At 45.6% G+C, this 14,210-nt stretch overlaps 1 protein-coding gene across 1 annotated transcript; it reads left to right on the forward strand.

Moving 5' to 3' along the window:
- The first annotated feature begins 924 nt into the window (after positions 1–924).
- On the forward strand, positions 925–10,991 carry minar1 (membrane integral NOTCH2 associated receptor 1). Its single transcript, XM_028955663.1, has 4 exons — positions 925–1,175; positions 1,491–3,747; positions 6,767–7,021; positions 9,798–10,991. The coding sequence occupies exons 2-4, from the start codon at positions 1,534–1,536 to the stop codon at positions 9,993–9,995; spliced, it is 2,667 nt and encodes an 888-aa protein (XP_028811496.1). The 5' UTR covers positions 925–1,175; positions 1,491–1,533; the 3' UTR covers positions 9,996–10,991.
- Positions 10,992–14,210: the final 3,219 nt, after the last annotated feature.

Raw genomic sequence — 14,210 nt, forward strand, 5'->3', positions numbered from 1 at the left:
CTCATCATCACGTGCGGTGCCGCTTCCCTTTCGCCACAGAATTGGTCTTTCTGATTCAGTTCTCCTTTCTGTGGATTAACGGTTAATTAATAAGAGAGATCCTCTCTTATAATAACACAGTTATTGCTGTAACATCCTCTATTGTACAGTGAATCGAGAGATTGAGTATTTAATTAAAATGATGTATTCCACTGCTATAGTCGTTTTCGTGTTCAGATTTTTAGATTTTAAAGGATTTCCATTCCTTTGTTCTGTTTGAAATGTCACAACTTCATCTTATTTAGAGTCGTGTTGTGTCTGTCAGCCCTGCACCAAAATTTACATTCACATTTTACCGCATGTATCAGATGCGTTTAAAAGAGCGCCTTACAATCAGTACTTACAGGGACAGTCCCCTCCCTGAAGACACTTGGGGTTAAGTGTCTTGCTCAGGGACACAATGGTAGTAAGTTGGATTTGAACCTGGGTCTTCTGGTTTATTTGCCACCCAAAATTTAAGGACCCCTTAAATAAACTCTGGATCACGAGAAATAAATCCGGTCCTTTGATGATCCGGATTTCGAATTTTTAGCGTCTCCTCCACAAACATCTCACAGTCAGCAGACAGTAAGTCATAATGAAAAGTGGAAGGACGTGGAACCTTCGCACCCTATTTGGGAGGAAAAATGACACTTGGTTCGTAAACGTGCTGCAGGATTATAATAAACAGACTAAAACTGTCCCCACAAACTCGACACTCGTTCACTTGGTTTGGAATAGGAAATAACGGGTGCGCATATTTTTGCAAACTTGTGGCCCCTCCCCTCTCCGTGGGTTGAACGCAGGGTGAGGGCGAGACGCGTGGGGACGGCGTCCTGCGTCCTCCCGCGTCCGTCCCTGCGCTCGGCGTTAACGTGCCGTTACGTCACTCTCGGGCGGAAACAAAGCCGGCGGCGGCTCACGCGCTTCAGACGGCGGAGCGCGGAGATCCGGGGCGGCCGTGAGTCAGGAGAGCACCGCCAGGGAGCACTTCATCCAAATAATAATCATTATTATAATAATAATAATAATATTAATAAATCGCCGAGGAGGGACGGAATGCGTCGCGAACGCGCTTCGGCGAGGAACCTGTGCGTTAACTTTGGCGTTGCCTTCCCGTAGTTTGCGGTGCAATGCCGAATGGGACCGTGCATCGGGTTAGTCTCTCCGTCCTCTGTCGTGTGCATGCAGTTTTTTTTTTTTAAGACACTCCGATTGTGTGTAACGGTATCTCTCCTTTTCTTGTTTTTTTTTTTCCTCTGTGCATCCTATATTTTCTTAATCACTGCCATCTCTATCGCAGCAGGGTCTCAGTGCAGTGAGCATCGTTTTAGAGGTCTAACCAAAATGTAATTTGCAATAAAAATAAAACTTGCATTAATTCTTGTGCACTGGGAGATGCCGAAGCCATGCAAACTGCGTCTCGGGGGCTGAATATTTGAAGTCTCTAATCCCACGTCTTCTCCCTCCAGGGCATCGTTTTTCTTTTGAGATAAGGGCTCGAGCAGATCAGCTATGGATGCAATGCCCGAGTACTCGCTTTTTCTGGTGAGGATCTTGGAGGAGCTGGACACCAAGTATAGCACGGTGTCGTATCAGGACCTCTGTAAATCTCTGTGTGCCAGATTCGACCTGGTCCATCTGGCCAAGCTGCGGAGTTTGCTCTTCTACACAGCCTGCCTGGACCCCAGTTTCCCCGCCACCTTATTCAAAGACAAGATGAGGTGCTCCGTGGAGGACCAGCAGTCCAAAAAACTGATGGTGGCCGCCGACATTGTCACCATGTTCAATCTCATTCAGATGAACGGCGGAATCGCCAAAGACAAGCTGCCAATGGGACACCGGCCAAAATTCCACAAAAACCAGTCATTTGAGTCGTGCCGTTCAGACACAGAGGTGTACAAGTATGCTGACTGCGACAGGCCATATGACTTCCTAGACGTCAGGGGCCATCCAATTGCCCGGAACGCGCCTTGCCCCAAATCCGACTGCAGTAACTGTCAGCAGTTCATACAAACCTCTGACCCTAATTTTCTACTGGGAGTCAACAAGGACTTGAAATGTAGAGCAGCCTCGCTAGATAAGCTCCAGCACCTTCCGCAGTACTCCGCCAGTACTCCTCCTCCTTGCGAGATGCAGAGCACTTACTTTCCCATGGATATAGATAGCGAGTCGACTACAGACCAGGACTCTTTGCATATGAATTCAGGGATGAAGGAAGTATTCTTGTCCAACGCTGAGCCGTTCACTGTGCACTCCTGCATCCAAAAGAGGAACATCTTCAAAGAGGATTTCCACAACTTCGTGGCGTTTTCTCCCCGTGTGATAACCACAGAGTCCAAGTCCACCCCCAAAGTCCGTGGGGATTACTACAGGAGGGAGCTGCACAAACCGGCTACTTTTTTCAACCACAGCTTCGAGCTGCCATACAGCAACCCCTACTATGAACCTGTCAGCTCTCCAGTGCAGGAGAAGAAGAAGGTGAAGCACGAAAGCCTGGACGACCTGCAGGCATCCACCTATTTCGGTCCCACTATGGTTACAGAGTGCGTGAGCAACAAAAGGACTGCTGGGAAGCCAGGAAAACCGATGCCATGGGCCGTGAAGAGTTTGAGTCTGAATGCAGAGGAGGGCCCGGAACTTGACAGACCTTTCATGAATGGCAAGGCAACGAAGGACAATCACCGCCACAATGTAGGCTGCACAGGCAACGACAAGCATTATCAGTGTGCCAAAGAGAAGGCTACAGCCTCCCCTTCAGGATTTCCAAAGAAATCCAATGGACCTAAAACAAAAGACACCTCCTCCATGGCTTGTAGCCCAAGCTTGGAGAAGCGAGATGGTGGCAAGAGGTTCAAGGACAAAAGCATGAACTGTGCATCTTTTCCAGCAGTAAACGTTGACAGTGTGGGGACTCAAACCGACCAGTCAGAAAAGAGGAAGCTGAAAGACTACTCTGGACATGTTAAGTATGGTGACAGGCACACGTTCAAGCACTCGGACGAGGACTCGGAGATCATCAGCGATGACATAAGTGACATCTTCCGCTTTTTGGACGACATGAGCGTGTGCGGTTCTCTCGGCGTCATTCAGTCGTCGTGTTACAACAGCAACGGCTCTCTCTCTCAGGTGACAAAGTCAGATGGTGACAGCTCGCCTGAACACAACACGGTGAAACTCAGCAAGGCGGGCCTAAAGCTGGACCGTCTTTTCCATTCGCTGGAGAACTCGGACGATGAACTTAAGGCCAGCGTTTGCAAACTAGTGCTCAGGATTGGGGAGATTGAGAAGAAGCTCGAATCGCTGTCTGGCGTCCGTGGAGAAATCTCCCAGGTGCTGACCAAGCTGAACAGGCTGGACGAGAAGATCCAAGAGCCGGACCCATGCGGCAAGCAGAGCGAGTCTGGAACGTCAGACCAAGTCCAAACCGACGGCAGTCTGTCACCAAACATCTTCCAGTGCCACACCACTGGGCACAACGCAAAGCTCGACGGCAGCAACGAGTGGTGCTGCTCCGATGCCAACGGCACTGACAGTCTGAGAGTGAGGGCGCTGAAGAAGAGCCTGTTCACGCGCAGGTCATCGCGGTCGCTGAACGAGGAGAACAGCGCCACCGAGTCCAAAGTGGCCAGCATCACCAATTCCCCCCGAGACTGGAGGACTGTCTCTTACTCGAGTCACCCAGGGGAAGATGGAAAGGACAAAGACAGGCATAGAAAACCCAAAGAGGTGAGCAATCAAGCGCTGAAACGCTGATACGTCCCAGCCTAATAAATGCATATAATGTACACTGTATATTTCCAAAACTTGAAAGAGGACATCTTTTCATGCGGTCAACATTGGATTTCAGCCGTTACCTTTGTATCCGTCGGTCCTCGTTTGGAATTTTGGGTCACTGGCAATTATTCTCGACCTCTCACCCTCCACTCTCGTCATTAAATTAGGTGCACGATAGGAAGATTCCCCACATCCGACAACACTATTAAACACAATTCCCATGTGAAAAAGTGGCGGAAATGCCAGGACTATGCAGCAGGCTGGATGCTGTGATTTTGTGGGTGCCAGTTCCTCTCGCAGTCCGGTGAAAGCTGTTTATCGGTTAACGGTGCACTTGGGCAGTCTATTACGAACGAAAGGCATTGGTTCTTTGTCTGTTTTTGCCTCCCGGCCACACTCTCTTTAAGATTCCTTTCTCTGATAGGAGAATAGCTACGGTTGTTGGGAAGGGTTCCACTCCCTCAGTTGTGCTATTACACAATCAAATTCAATCACCGCCGGTGCGACATGTTAGGAGAAGGCAGTTGGATGCTCGGTTGTTGGGAAGCATTTTTCCTGTTCCCCAGCCCTGTTCCCGTTTATGTGGTGGCGGTTGTCCAGGCGGAGGGGTGCAGCCAGGTTCCTGATCGAGCTTTAAAGTCACCTGGGGGAACTGAATCACACCCCGGCATCCACACAGCCAGAAGTTCCGCTGAATGTCAAGAGGCTGAGAATAGATTTTAATTTCCCCCGCTATACTGGAAATACTAAACAGGAGGAACATATTAATAGCCTGCCCGGTCGCGCTGGGCTTTACTGATCCAGCCGGAGGTAAAACATATGGATCATCACAGTGGCTGCAATATGCAGGGGCAATTTGGAAGCTGCACGATGCAGCATCTCTGTCGTGTATTAGACAGCCAACAGCCCGCGGAGATGAAGGTCAGAGGAGCGGTGCAGATGGCTGTGGAGGTCCAGCGAAAGCCCCCACGTTCTTTTATTTTGCTGGAGACTGTGAGCGAGGCAGTAGGGCCGTGGCGTTTCGGACCTGTGTGAGGTGTGAGGACATTAGGATGCTGTCACCTCATGCTCGGCTCTCCCAGCGGCATTCTGCCCGTGCCAGATAAACGTTACGACGACTGTCGCTCAAACAACAACCAAGACTGCGCCGGCTGCAGCGCCTGCGTAACTATAGAAACGGAGAGATGGGCTTGACTGGCGTCAGCTTTTTTTTAAATTTATTTCAAAATGAAGTAGCAATACCCAGTGCAACATCCCTTTATACAAATTCAAGTGCATCCGTTCTGCTCCCCATCTCCTCGCTGAAATATGCAGTCAAGGATAAAGGACTGTGCGCCACTGTACCAGCGTTTAACTCAAGGACAACGTTTTATTACACCCAGAGGTTTCTTTTGAAAGAATCTGGCAAAAGGGTTAGAAAAAAATCATTAAGGCCTCTAGTGGCGTAAGCCCCCGCTGAGGGTCTGGTAAGCTCCCAAACTGGGGGCAGCGTCTCCCCGGCAAAGTAATCAATAAAATCAATTGGGCGCCGCAGAACGCTGTATTTCAGAAGCCACTGATTGAGTCAGTAAATGATGCCTGACGGACAGCTCAGGCTTGTGAAGGAAAAGGCATGGCTCGGCTAGAGTTGCAGGTCGAGGAGCTTTGTGCTCCTCTTGGCACGCTGGCTTTTCACCCATATCGCGCAGGCATGCTGCTTTTTCATTTTCACCTTCGGCCACTACACACAGTCGTGACCTTACACAAAATTTAAGCAGAGAGGGGTGAATTGCGACTGCCCAGCGGGAAATTTCATCGTGTTCACCATGCGGGGCAGCATGCAGCCAGGACTACTTTTCTGCAGTTTTATGGTCTGCATTACAAGTCCTAAAATGTCCACAACGGGCTTATTAAGATACTCCATGTTATTAGTGTATCTAGAGTTAATGAACATAGTGACTTAGACGACTATTATAAAGCATAAACAAAATAATCATTTTATTATTTAAGTAAAACACCTGACATGGTTGCATTGGTGGTTTGTTGTGTACTCCATGTGCATGTCTATTGCAATGATGCTCATTAATATTATTCTTTAATTGCAATGACCTCAGTATTGTTAAAGAATAATTTAGACCCTCTGTGAGTTAACTATGTTTTGTATTTCTTTACACAGGAAAAGAAAAAGCAAAACTAATAAATCAAAGTAGAAACAAGTAAGGGTCACTGTTAGAAATGAATTTTTTACCAGTTGATCCCCTTTCCATGGATACTTCGACATCAGAAATGCACAATTCAATTCACAGAGGGTCAATTCTATGGATTCATGCTCTATTAGCCATTATTAAAGCTTTCAAGAACGGAATTAGACATCTGTAATTATTAAATTAATGGAAGGATTCGCTGACCAGACCAAATGTCTCTTTGCTTGATCATCCTTTCTGAGATCTGAATTGAACTGCTATAGTTGAATTCAAATGGAAATGACTTAGATTTAGATACATTCTTCAAGTAATATAAAAGTGCTTTACAGTGAACGAATTTGAAAGAAATGCAGGGACACATTTACATTTTAACAAAAAAGTATAATTAGATATAGACACAACACTAATGTATTTGCCACAATCTAATTTAACTTTTTAATATATTGAAGTAAATGGATATTATTGTAATATTTCCAAAGCTATGCAGCCATGAAACTGTTTATAGTCTTGGAAAAGACTTTTCTACTTGCAGTATTTCTGTTTTATGTACGAGTCAAGTTTATGGTAACCATGCTGTGTGAAGTGAGTTTAAAGGCAAAAGCTCAAATGTATTTTATTTGAAGTAAATTTGTAATTCATATGTATTTGTAGATTGAACTGTCATGACGTGGATGTGTTTATGGATTAAGGAATGGCCCAGGCACTGGATCTGTTACCACATTATTTTGAAAAAAGAGCAGATAGGTTATTCGATCAAACGGCATGATATGCACTTTTGACCCCTGCAGGCAGATCGGCAGTATGAAATCCCTTCAGCCCACCGTTCGTCCAAACCTCCCAAGGACTCGTACCTGGTAGAGCAGGTGTTCAGCCCCCACCACTTCCCACCCTCCGTCAAGTCCCACGTGAAGGGCAGCCCGCTGTACACGGACCTGAGGCTGACCGACCGCTCTGACGGGAAGCGCGTCCAGCCTTCCTGGACCATCGAGGAGTACAAGCGCAACTCAGGGGAGAAGGGCAAGCTGGCAACCCTGGACCTGCAGGTGAAAGTCAGCCCAGTCCGCTGTGTTTTCTGTTTTAAGACCACCTATAGAGCCATTCTTATATGTTATTGCACCTTTTGCTGATCGGAATATTGCAAATCTACATCCTCATTAAAAGTGCCTCAGGCTGTGCTTGGCATGGTGGAATGGTAGTAATGTTAAATATTTTATGATGTTATTCATCATCACCCATTAATGGCTGAACACGTTGTTTTATTTCGAAGTCTGAGACTCCTTTCTCCAGTTTGACTGCGCCTTTGTTCTGCGGTTGCTGAAATGAGCAATGCTTTTAAGCCTTTATTTGCCTCAAGAACACTTAATCAGAGCAAAAACAATGTTCCTTTTCATTTAGAATGTTAGGGTTTGCATATTCAATCACATTCATCTACTCTTTTTTCTTCTTTATTCGAGGACTGTGCCTTGAGTCACTGTGTAAACAGGGGATGAGAAAATCTGGGTTGAATCAGCTGCATTGGCTCACTCAAGGCTGTAGGTTGATGGCAGCCCTATTTACCAGGGTTCTCCCACGAGAGACGATGTGTCAGTCATTAAGGAACAGAGGTCTGTCAGGATTTCTGCAGGGAGTGCGAGTTACATATGCACACGTACCTTTTGAGCTGCGCTTTTGGATCACCACACCCGGGGAGGCACTGGTGCATTCCTAACTCTTCAGTCCATTAGATCGCTGTGTTCATTTAATCAGGCGTGAGGCTAATGGAACACGACCCGAAATGGCAAATTGTTCTTGCACGGATACAAATTTATATTTCGAATGTTCTGCAGAGAACATGCAGAGATGCATTACACATAGTTCCTGAATGCTTATGATGACCACACGAGGGATGGGGCTTGTTTGCTAGTGTAGGTTTAGGTATCTTCAGGATTTATGCTTTAATAAATACCACAAGAAAGAACTGCTTGGTAGTTATCTGTATTTTGAAGAAGAAAAATAATATACCCAATCACTGCTGTCACCCAGAACATGACTTTTAATTATGCTTATTTAAATAGTAGCAGGATGATTCTCAATCACCACTTCCTCGTTCGAACACATCACAGGCGCAGACATTAAAAAGTATTTTTCTTTCTTTACTTTGACCTTAAACTTACACTCAAGCCCCATGCTTAGTTTGTAGTGCTGTGCTCAGCACCAGATCAAGAAACGGTGCCCGTTTTCGTAATTAGCCTTTAATTAGCACACAGAACGGTCCTCCAGCTTTCAGAAGACAAGACCCAGATATACAGACAGTTCTTTGATGTCTATTGCAAAATCCCCAGCAGAAAAGGGTCAGTGGATGGAACCAGGCCACTGAATAAAGCCCATAAAATGGAAATGCTTCTTGGGACGGTTTGTTACAAGTTTGTGAATCTGCTTGGAAGATGGACTGTCTTTCTTGCTTATTAAAGTATGCTGGTACAATAATCATTTTCTGCAGATCCATTACAATGCGCTGCGCGGTAGGAACACAACATTACAAAATACGGCTGAAGCTGAAATTTTTGTGTGTGCCTAATAGTGGACGCAGTCCCACCCAATCTGAAACACACTTTACGCACTCTCCAAAGATAATGATGTCTCATTACCGTACAATGAGCGATGGATTTTTTTCCCTCTCCTCTAAGGGAGGAAGAATACCACTGACCTTTGTTCCACCGCTGTGCCAGACACGTAAATTACTCTAATCATAGCAGGGAGCTTCTCACCAACATCCGCACAGTTCACGTTTCCAGCCATGAAAAGGCTGTTACGCTCCTTTCAGGCATGACAGGAAAACATCACCCCTGATGCAAAGTATCTGTTGCAAAGTAAAATTCATTAAGACGCTGCGGTAACACGTGATTGACCAGAAGCTGAAATCAAGTCCGCGACCCAAACACTATTCTGTTGATTCGAACCCCCTTTTTTTTCAAATCCGCACTACTACGTAATAATAATACTTCATTATCCATGATGCATTTTTAAACATCGCGCCCCAAGCCCATTAGTGCCGCTTCTGACGGCTTCACATTAAAGTCGTATTAATTAAATGCTTCGGGGCTGTTCGCCGCCCTTACGCAAGGGCAAATGCGAATGCGTACAGAATTCAGTTCAAAGACGCCCTGGCATGGCCGATCAATAGAGTGACCCTTCCCCCATGAGAAGTGGATTTTAGACCGATACCGAAAAAAATTCCTGCAGAGGTAATAAATTTAGGCTGAGTAGCGGTTCGCCGTTGTGACTACCAATGATTGGTAGTGTCTTGTGGCAGAGAGGCGTTCACAAGGACATGGCTTACAGTAAAGATCGATTGCATTTTCAAGATGGCGGGTTTAGACGATAGCACCAGCGTGAAAACAGTTGTCAGATCGGCACTTGCTGTGTTGGCCGTGAGCGTCCAGGGACCGTCATGCCAGCCCGAGCCAGGTCACCTCCTGCTCTGGGAGTAACAAAAGACAGTCGCAATGGGAACCATCCAAACGTAGGTGTCTACACCTCACCGATTATCCCTCCAGTTCTTTTGTTCTCCCTCCGTTAATTTCTCCCTGTGTCTGTCCCCCGCTCCAGACCTAAGTGAATGTCAAGTACTGTATATACTCTCGCTGAAAAATTCTTCCCCATAGAATGTGTTGCTTCAGTAATTTCCCTTAGCTTTTTTCTCTTTTTTTTTTTTTGGAGAGCCAGACAAGTTCTATTCATCTTCCTGCCCCCTCATGTCCCACAGTTGGCCACACCAGTGACCAGAATGCATCTTTTCTCTTTGCCTTTTACGGTCCTTACTTTGCTTCTTCTTCCCAGACACAAGAGTCCCTAAATCCAAACAACCTGGAGTACTGGATGGAGGACATCTACACGCCGGGGTACGATTCGCTGCTGAAACGCAAAGAGGCCGAGTTCAGGAGGGCCAAGGCGTGTAAGATCGGGGCCCTCATTGCGGCGGCCGCCTGCACTGTTATTCTGGTCATTGTCGTGCCCATTTGCACTATGAAGTCTTGAGGCTGTATTAGTATTAAAGGAGGATATCAACCAGTCTTACCTATGACATGAAGCCCAGGAGTATAAATACTCTTTTTATTTTACTGCTCACTGTATCTTATTGACGTGTATTTACCTTAGACAATCCATCATGTATGGTGGTTTAGAGATTACGAACACTTCTTTTATAGTCAAGGTTACAATAAGATCTTAACTTTTTAGTTTCATGTTTTTTGACTCGATATTGCATTACAACAGCAAATGAATTACTTTATAGGGCGTGTAGGATATTTTTATTTTAATATTATCATGAGCATTTTTGATGAGAGTTATTTTTTTGAAGAACCAACAGAATGTGATGGACAAGGATTTATCTTTTTAAAAAACAATGAAAGTTTTATTGGGTTTGTGCAATGACTTTTCTATATATACATACTGTAAATTGAAGTATTGTAGCTGAAATGCTGTAGTTCATAACAGGTACATTATATGAATTACAAAAGTGGCCACTCTTAAGATAACTTGAATGTATGGAAAGCCACTGTGTATTATACGAGGGATAAAACGTTCCTCGCTTTTTATTGTTATGTTTAATATACTAGGTAACATTTTGCTTTTTTTATTTGTGCTGTAATTTTCAGTGATTTTATCGTGTTAGCTGACAGCACAATGCTGCTTCTTTTCAGTGGTATCATGATTTGCCTTGTTAAATCAGAACTGTTAATAAATACTTGAAGGTCCTCGTTCATGTTAAGCAGTTCTGGTTCCTGTGATAGGGAATGTTCCTAGCTACTTACCTTCTGCCATAGCTAATCTGGGACTTTTCAGTCCAGTTTTGCAGACACACAGTGAGGAGCCTTAAGACAGCTGAATGAAGACTGAATTTCAGTCATTATTCCAGAAACATGAATTCACCCTGCTAGACTCAAAAAACTGGAAAACAATTATAATTATTGTACAGTACAGGCCAAAAGTTTGGACACACCTTCTCATTCAATGTGTTTTCTTTATTTTCCTGACCATTTATATTGGTAGATTCTCACTGAAGGCATCAAAACTATGAATGAACACATGTGGAGTTATGTACTTAACAAAAATTGGAGACCTGACCTCCACAGTCAACGGACCTGAACCCAATCGAGATGGTTTGGGGTGAGCTGGACCGCAGAGTGAAGGCAAAGGGGCCAACAAGTGCTAAACACCTCTGGGAACTCCTTCAAGACTGTTGGAAACCATTTCAGGTGACGACCTCTTGAAGCTCATCGAGAGAATGCCAAGAGTGTGCAAAGCAGTAATCAGAGCAAAGGGCGGCTATTTTGAAGAAGCTAGAATATAAAACATCTTTTTTTGTTAAGTACATAACTCCACATGTGTTCATTCATAGTTTTGATGCCTTCAGTGAGAATCTACCAACGTAAATGGTCATGAAAATAAAGAAAACACATTAAATGAGAAGGTGTGTCCAAACTTTTGGCCTGTACTGTATACTAATTTATATGAAAATTTTAGTATTTAGTTGAGTTAGCGTGTTGCTTCATTTATATTGGCTTATTGCTTTAAACGAGAAAAGGATTTGTATATTATGACCCAGTTACTGTATTACCTTTTTTGTGCACCACACCAAATAACAGTAAGGGACAGCCAGGGGAGGAGCGGAAATGAAGGACCCAATTGCAGGATGTCGTTCACAGAATTTATTCAAACCAAACTCAAACGCTGTAACATTTTCAACAACTATTCAGATGAAGTTCGGACACCTCCTTTCAGGTGGCACCTGGCTATATGGACAGGTGATCAGTGTGTGTGCAGGTGTTGTGAAAGAAAGGGGCGTGTCCTCTGATCAGTACTCCGGTGAAGTACTGATCATGTGTGTAAGTGAGGTGCTCGGGGTGCAGCGTGGACGGGGCCAGGCATTACAGTCATAATGGACATTTCTCTTTTATGGTGTTACAATAATGTTTTAGGCATCATACATAGGAAGCTAGCCAGCAGTCATTAGGTACCCAGTAAGCAAAAGAACAGACGTCTTAGCAGAACAACAAAACAAAGCATCCATTTCCATGAATGGTGGATTTTTTTTCTCTCAAAATTTAAATGAAAAAGTGGTGTCATGTCATTTTTTTTTTAAGTTTTTATTTGAATAATTTAATGCTCTCATTTATATTTTATAACAGCAATGAAACACATCACCATTATCTTCAAATAAACAAATTTCTGTATAAAAGTAAGATTTGAATTACGAAAAAAGGGGGTTTATCTGATATGTGACGTGTTCAAGCTTTTCTGACATCCTGCAATATATGCTGACTGAGTAGCGCAAGAAAACCACTGTGTTAAAACAAAACCATCTGTCTAATAACTTTGAGAAATACTTTGGGGCAAAGAATTGTAGATTTACCATTATTTAATATTACATACTTAATAAGCAACACAGCATCCAAGGTACATCCAAAGTTGTTGTACCCTGCATGACCCAACCCAGCTGTCTTAAAACACTCCAGTTTTAATTCTATTCCTGTATCACTACTGTTTAAGCATTTTTGTGTTTGTTGAGATTTAAAAAACAGTCCTTAATCTGGATTCCATTCATATGTATTTTGCCAAGTGGTCAAGGTCTTGTACTAAAGAAAAAAGCAAATGTGAGGCATTTTTTTTTTCAAACTTTCATGCAAAGTGGTTCAAACACTTGAGATTTTTGAAAGAACAGGAAAAAAATTATTAATGAACAAATACTGTCATGTTGCCTTGACATTTTGAGGTATCACTGCATTTTTACATTGTAAACGATGAGTATTAAAGGTCATTTGGATCAGTTGGACAGTTTTGCCGACCACTCTGGTAATGTTGCCTTCAACAGAGGAACTGTGAGCCGTAGCACACTGTAGGACTTTGTAAATACATTCAGGATAAAAAGTGCATTATGTGTTACAATAAAAGCTAAATGTTCTGACTGTTTCCTGAGCAACCGGACTTCCTTCTTCACACGCTTTTGACATTTCGAACAAGCTCCCATTCATTCTTACGCTCCTTGATTTAACATAATGTGAAATGACTTCTTTTTGATTTCCTTAAAAAAGTGTTTGAAGCCTCAGAGACCCAATCGCCATAAATACAGTAAGGAGAACGATAAGCTTTGAGCCCGGCGCTGTTGACACAGTTACACTGTGGTAACAGGCCAGGGACCAGTGATGTGGGAGACTCCTGAATGCCAGCGAGTCCTAGATGACCACGAGCTGATGGAAATAGGGAGGATGTTTTTCACATCCTGCAACTAGAAGTGGGCCAGCAAGCTTGGAATAAAAATTAGTCGAAGAAAGTTCGTGAGGGGGAGTGTGTCACGACTACGGACTTACGGGGGAAGGAAGCGCAGAGGTCTGACATACTGGGAAGGGGTTTTTATTAACAAACAAAGAAATACAAATAAAGACTGGCGCGGTGGCCGAAAACGATTTAAACTTAAATAAAGAACATAAACAAACCCGTAGGCGTGTGGCGATTGCCAGAACTCAAAACACATAACACTAAACAAGGTCAAGTTCGTGCATAGAGTTCACGAAAATGCCAGCGACCCCGAACGGGCGGAAACTTCCGGCATTTATGGGGCGTCAGGATTAAAGTCAGGTGTGGAGGCCAGCTGCAGGCAATCCTGACAGAGCCCCCCCTCCAAGGGCTACGTCCTCGGAGCCCCAACAGTACCATCAGTGGAGGCGGCGGGGTGGACGGCGGCAACCACAGGGCTCCTGCCCTGCTGTATCCTCCCCTTGGAGGACCCGGTCCCTCGGGCTGGCTCCCCGGCGTGGTCAGGCGTGGCGGCCCCGGTCCCTCGGGCTGGCTCCCCGGCGTGGTCAGGCGTGGCGGCCCCGGTCCCTCGGGCTGGCTCCCCGGCGTGGTCAGGCGTGGCGGCCCCGGTCCCTCGGGCTGGCTCCCCGGCGTGGGTCAGGCGTGGCGGCCCCGGTCCCTCGGGCTGGCTCCCCGGCGTGGTCAGGCGTGGCGGCCCCGGACCCTCGGGCTGGCTCCCCGGCGTGGTCCCGCTTGGCGGCCCCGGACCCTCGGCCTGGCTCCCCGGCGTGGTCCCGCTTGGCGGCCCCGGACCCTCGGCCTGGCTCCCCGGCGTGGTCCCGCTTGGCGGCCCCGGGACCCTCGGCCTGGCTCCCCGGCGTGGTCCCGCTTGGCGGCCCCGGACCCTCGGCCTGGCTCCCCGGCGTGGTCCCGCTTGGCGGCCCCGGACCCTCGGCC

The sequence above is a fragment of the Denticeps clupeoides genome, chromosome 16 (genome assembly GCF_900700375.1).
Source record: "Denticeps clupeoides chromosome 16, fDenClu1.1, whole genome shotgun sequence".
NCBI lineage: Eukaryota > Metazoa > Chordata > Actinopteri > Clupeiformes > Denticipitidae > Denticeps > Denticeps clupeoides.